The 6388-nt window shown below is 52.7% G+C and overlaps 1 protein-coding gene across 1 annotated transcript; it reads right to left on the reverse strand.

Moving 5' to 3' along the window:
- Nucleotides 1-808: 808 nt before the first annotated feature.
- Nucleotides 809-1308, reverse strand: LOC104622624 (tubulin alpha chain-like; the record flags this gene model as incomplete). The annotated part of the gene is made up of 2 exons (XM_010289462.1): nt 1128-1308; nt 809-930 (listed from the first exon to the last, which is right to left on the reverse strand). Coding segments are annotated over exons 1-2 (303 nt in total), but the record flags the coding sequence as incomplete, so codon positions are not given.
- Nucleotides 1309-6388: the final 5080 nt, after the last annotated feature.

The following is a 6388-nucleotide window of genomic DNA, read 5'->3' on the forward strand; positions in this document are numbered from 1 at the left end:
CCCCAAAGCTGTGGAACACCAGGAACCCTTGAAGTCCACTGCACTGCTCAGTCTGCAGCACCAGGGAAGAGACCAGAAGGACCAAGTTACTAGAGTTATTCTAATCTCATGGGAATTAAGCTCAAATACTGTGTTCAACTGTCAAGTTTAAGTCTTTTTTTACTACTGCTTACACACACCTTCCCCTTCTATCAGGTGAGATCCGTTACACACAGCAAATGCAGCTGCTTTGAAATTATCTCCTATTTTTAGCAGGCAGAAAGGCCTGGCCTGAGTGTCGCATATTGGCTCAGATAGAGACTCATGATACTAACAGTCAAGAAGATGAAGTCTGAAGGCCAATAGGAGGTTACACTGAAATCAAGAGTATCTTAGTGTTATCGTAGAGCTTTGAGCATCTACATTTGTGAAACCTTATACTCCAGAGGAAGCCACACAAGGGAAGAGAGGCCTAAGGCAGGAAAGTAGCCAGCAGCCGAGCTGTGACATTGGTTGGGATAAGGTGCTGGATCAGGACTGACACAGAGCAGACACTACACCCATTAGGAGAAAGCCATCTTGCCTAGACAGATCACAGCTGCTTGTTTTCCTGCTTAAATTGAGAGCATCCTTTAGACCCTTGTTTTCCCCTCAAGTCACAATCAGCAAGACACACATCCACATGCATCCCATCATGTTGTTCCAGATCACAGTGGCATGGTTAAGCTGACCAAAAATCTGCTTGCCCTTCCCCTCCATTGCATCCCTTGATGGCCAGGGCAACAGCAACCAGAAGGCTAGTGCAGAAGACCCTCCACAGGGTTATTACCATTTTACGAGCCCTGTCAACAACCGAGTCAATGATCTCCTTCCCGATGGTGTAGTGGCCCCGAGCATAGTTGTTGGCAGCATCTTCTTTGCCACTGATGAGCTGCTCCGGGTGGAAGAGCACTGGAGGAAGTCACAATCTCATGAGTGTCACTGGCACAAGATCCACTGTCTACCAAGTTACTTGCACTAGTTTAGATGCAGTTTCCCATGGAAGCTGGCAGTCTCACCAGCAGTTTAGGTGGCCAATGCCACACTTCAGGTTAGAGAAGGTACTCCCTCACTGTCCCCAAGAGGTTTGGGGATCTTCTATGACTTACCAATGACAGTGGGCTCCAGGTCAACAAATATCGCTCTGGGCACATACTTCCCTGATCCTGTCTCACTGAAGAAGGTCCCAAAGGAAGAGTCTACTTGCCCTGAGGAGGCATTGGAGGAGATGATGCCATCTGGCTCAATCCCATGCTCCAGACAATACAGTTCCCAACATGAGTTGCCCATCTGGACACCAGCCTGGCCAATGTGGACAGAAATACACTCCCTCTGTGTGGGGATGGGAGAGAAGAGGAGGTTATGAACATGCCCTGAAGAATTAGACTAAGGCTGGCACTTCAGGTGTCTTTATAGAGCACATGGCCAACAACCTAGGGTCAAGAGGAGCATTATCCCAGCTTGGTGGCAGCCAGGGCATTTTCTCCATAGCAGGCACCCAAGAGCTGCTGAACGAGAAACAACTAAGCATTAGTCCTTCAGAGAAAGGTTACAATGCCCTAATCTCTGCATCTGCCTTCGTGGGAGGTTGCAGTAAGTCCCTCTGCATCCCAGCACTGTCCTTGCATTGCTCAATAGCTCTCTTCCCAGGAGCAGCCCGCTAAGCCCAGCTGATGAACCCACAGCACAGGATAGCTGTCAAGTCCGACTGCTCATGGCTTCTTCTCTTTGCTCTGCTGATCCTGCCTTGGGGCAGAAGACAGGGCACAGGCAGCCTTCCCAGGTACTTCACCTAGTGCTCTCGCCTGGGGAGGAGGGAACGATTCAGCCCAGCCAGCCTCGGACAGCACTGCAAACACTCCCCCCATGCCCTCCCCTGGGAGGTAGGGGCAAATCTGTCCCCACCCAGATGGGCAGCAGCAGAGGACCTCTACATCTGATGGGAGAAGCCTGTGCTGCTGGGCTCCAAATACTGCCTGTCAGAGCAGTTTCTCCCCTCCATTTAGACTAGATACAACCATGCAGGATCAGCTGGCTGGGGACAGCTAAAGAGGATCCAAGCTAGGATGGGTAGGGACTGATTATTCATCTTCTCCATACAAGACTAGCAGTTGCCCTATGAAGCAACTGCTCTTGGCTCAAGCCGAAGGAAGGAGTCCCTATGCAGCAAGTGTTGTTGAGCTGTTGAACCCCTTGACACAGGGGGCTCTGAAAACCAGGCTTTTGGGTTCAGAGAGACTGGACTAGACACTCTCCCTGAGGCTTACTAGGGGGAAAAAACCCACATCCTATTCAGGAAGCCTTAAGCTACCAGATAGGGAAGTCTCAGGTGGACTTATCCAAGGCTTAGTCTGCTCTCACCACCCGCTTTTAATTGTGGCCTGGGCAGGGCACTGGGACAGAGAGGCAGCACAGCAACTCTCAGATGATCTTCTTGTAAGAAGCCTGGCACAGTAGGTCCCTTACCAAGCACAGAAACAGGGCAGCAACATCCTACACTAGAGCAGAGAGTCCTGCTTTGATGGTTGGTATCTAATGTATCAGCCCTCAGCCACCACTGCATTTCTCTTCCTACTCAAACAGTTCCAGGACAATCTTAACAATCCTCCACACCAGGGCCAGAACAGGCATGCTAAGCCAGTCTTCACAAGCAAAGACCTTCATCCCCTGCCCCAGGTTTGCCTCAGCCCCACAGCAGCACCAGATGGGCACCAAGCTGAGTTGTGGATCAGATGCCACCAGCAAGACCTTCAAAGCATCTTTATGCAAAGGTACAGGCAGGTCTGAAGGCATTTCAGCAGGGTACCTGCTCTTCCTGTCTTGGGGAGGACTAAACACCAGCCTTGCAAGGCCAACCTAGCTCTAGAGATCCCTCTCCCCTTAACGTGAGCACTGCACGTCCAGGAGCCCCTTCTGCAGTGCTCACACACTCCTCCGTAGCCCAAAACTACTTTCTACCCCAAGGGAAGCCCAAAGCAAGGGGCAAGACACCTTCCCCTGGCTGGAAAGAAAAAGCTACCTCCAGCCTCATCCTCCTGCAGAGCTGGGAAGGACCAGCCATGGCTATCAGAGAACAAACCTAAGCCCCACATCTACTCACCATGGCTCTAAACCACCTGGGCTCCTCACCACAATCACAACCACCTCACCAAGAGCACACCCTACCTGCTTCCCTCTTGGGCCTTTTATAGCAGGTAGAGCTGAGCTCTCTGCTAAAGGGCTCCCTCCTCCCACCCGCTCCTCGTGCAGGCACCTGCTGGCAAAGGGTTCAGGTGTTTCTGCTTTGGGGGGGCATAGACATGTGGAGTAATCAAGGTACTTTGGAGGTCTTGCACCTGCAGACCCATGGAGTGTGAAGTTTCTCTGGCTTTTAGATACTCATTCAGCATTGCTTTCCATGAAATCAGAAAAAGAGCTTCAAATGGTTTGTTTTGGGAGGAGTGTCTGGATTAATTAAATTTTTTAATTTTTTTTTTCTAAGAATGAGGCTCATTTTTAAGACTTTCTTTACAATCTCCAGGGCTGGAAAAGTGCTTTCTACTTTCCATCCCCCTTTTTCAAATGCGAAGAGCACATCTGTTGAATCTCCTGGGCATGGACAGGAGTTGCAGGGTGGGGCTCCTGCCGTGGAGTAACGTCATGGGGCTGGGATGGCTTCTGCAGCACCGGTGCCACCAGAAAGCGTGACTCTCCCAGCTCCAGGACAGCGCTGGCTCCTTGAATGCAACTTAGCTTAGTGCCTGAATTTTGCAGTATCCCCCTCCCTGTCCCCAGGCCATCGACAGTGCAGAGACCGGAGCTCTCCCCAGCCTGCCCCATGGAGCTGGGTCCTGCTGCCAGAGGGGAGCGCAGGACCTGTGCGCTGCAGGCACGCTGGTGGGAGATGGGACTTCTCCGTTCCTCAGTGTCCCTTCTCTAAACGAGGGATAACAGCTGTTAAGTGGCAAAAAATCATGAGAGATGCTGATGCTGTTATGTGATGTGGGGATGATGGATGTCCTGGAGGACCTGGAACAGCCATGGAGAGAGGTGACGGTATGTGGCATAAGGCCAGGACTGAGAGACACCAATCCCACTGCAAATGGACAATGGTTTTATTTTCCATGCAGCATACATGAAAGCAAGAAACACACTGACACGGGATATGTGTTTGTGTGTCATGTCCCAGAGGTCAGAAACACAAGTTTAAAAATCTTATCTAGACTTAAAACATGGAGACTGCCTCTATGAGAACTATTAAACCTCATGGTCTGGTCCCCTGGACATGGATGGGTTACCCTCTCTCCCACCACCCTTCTTGGGTTCTGTGGGAGGGTTGGGGTCTTCTAAGAAGGAAAGCAGAAAATGGGGAACAACCTGCAGAAAATGGTCAGGAAGGCAACGGTCCATGAGTCAAAGCAAAACCACGAGAGGGAGCAGAGCAAAGCACCAATCATCAGCCAACGGAGCTGGGGCTGAAGGTGGGGGCAGTTTCTCACCCTCCTCTGAAGATTGGGGTTGGCTTTTGCATCTTAATGTACTCCTGTCCATGTCACGAGTTACGTTGAGGGGGATCCATGCAGAGCTCCTGGGTGGCTGAAGGTGGCTCTGTTCCTGGGAGAGCTGGTCACAGCCCCTGTAGCCCAGCTCAGAGCAGGAGAGGACATCCCAGGAGCAGGACAGGACATCCCAGGGGCAGGGCTGGATGTCCCAGGAGTGGGACAGAACATTCCAAGAGTAGGTCAGGACATCCCAGGAGCAGGGTAGGGCATCCCAGGAGGAGGCTCTCATGACACCAGGGACGGCTCCGTGTAAGCGTATCTGCGGCCTGAAGTGCGTCTCACCCCCCTGCTTAGGACTCAGCTCCTGATGTAACTCTCTGCAAGGCCACCATGTTCCTGTGCTCTCTGTCCTGAGAAGCGTGGGCTAACTCTGCCCGTGGTTGCTGCTGGGAATTGGCTTGGTTTTTCTAGCCAAGACCCCACGGATGTGAACATCATTACCTCCTTGCGTGGTAGGAGTGCATTTTTGGCCAGATGCTCAGCGCTTGTTGAGTTACGCTGCCTGAATCCTTTCCTCAGCCAGGTGGACATGTGTCCTCCTTGATCCCAGGATGGGGTTCAGGAGCTGCCGTCTTTGGGGGTTGCCTAAACCACTGCAGCATCTCTGGTTTGCTCTGATGTGCGTGAAGAAGGCTTTTGAGCATTGGCATGTGGAGGAGGAAGGGGAGGACAAGGGGGTTCCTGGAGGCCAGGGAAGAGCTGGCTGCCTGGGGGAAGGATTATGAAGAGACTGGAAGGGCTTCAGCAGTGGCAGCAGAAGGATATGTTGGCCTGAGTGAGCCTGCAGCGGCTGTGCACCCACGCCTGAGCAAACCACTCTTTTTGAGTGCAATACTGAGAGTTTGGGTTTCGTCCCTGCATGAAATGGCAGAAAAGACCGAGTCCTCACCTGGCTTTTACAAAACTGCTCATATCGCCCCAAACAGCAACGCTGTCCCTCCCAAGCACGGCGGCCTTGGCTTCACCCGCTCCCAGACCCAGGTGGGTGCTGATGGAGATTTCAGTGCTTCTATTTCCATCCAGCTTCCTCAGGAAATCTGGCTGCTCTGACCTCCGCCTGTGTCCCAGCCCCTCCAAGCAACCCCCGGCCTCGCTTGGCAGAGGTTGAGAAGGAGGATTAATTTTGGAAGGGTTTGTCCACGCCCGTGCCGGGTGTGGGGGAGAGTCCCCCGGGGGATGCAGCTGGGAAGGGAGGATCTCTGCTTTCCCCATCCCTCGCGCCGTGAGCTGTCTGTCCCTGCGGTCCCTGTCTCAGCTTTGCACGTGCAACCACAGCCTGGTTCAGTGAGCAGCAAACACTGCTCCCATGGGGTCGTTTCAGTGCTAATTGCCTTCGTTAAAGGGGAGCAGAAGAAAGAGCCAGTGTGCGCCCCAGGGGTGGGATGTTTTGATTTCCATGCCCAGCACAGGAAAAGTTCCCCTTGTCTATCCTGGTGCAGGGCTGGTGCAGAGCCCCATGGCAGCTGGTGTTGGGGGAAAGCCTGTTCCCAGCCTGGACCATTGCTTACTGGAGCTCACTGGGGAGCACAGGGGAAAACCTCTTCAACTTTCCAGTCAAAGCAATGATTTCTCCCTTGGCTCTGAGCAAATCCTTCTGTCGCTTCTTGCTGTGCCAAGGCTCCTCTAGACAGCCCTGTGCATCAGAAAGGCTGAGCCTGGACAACCTGGGGACACCTCTGGCCAAATCCACGAAGGAACAAGAGTGCGCCCAGCTGGGTGCCTGGCCATGTCTGACCTTGCTCTGCCCTGATTTACCTGACCAGATGTGAGCGGGCATGTGTGCCTTAGTTTCCCTGGGTGTAAAATGGGCACAAAATGCCTATATCCTG

This window comes from Phaethon lepturus, unplaced genomic scaffold (genome assembly GCF_000687285.1).
Source record: "Phaethon lepturus isolate BGI_N335 unplaced genomic scaffold, ASM68728v1 scaffold10026, whole genome shotgun sequence".
Taxonomy (NCBI): domain Eukaryota; kingdom Metazoa; phylum Chordata; class Aves; order Phaethontiformes; family Phaethontidae; genus Phaethon; species Phaethon lepturus.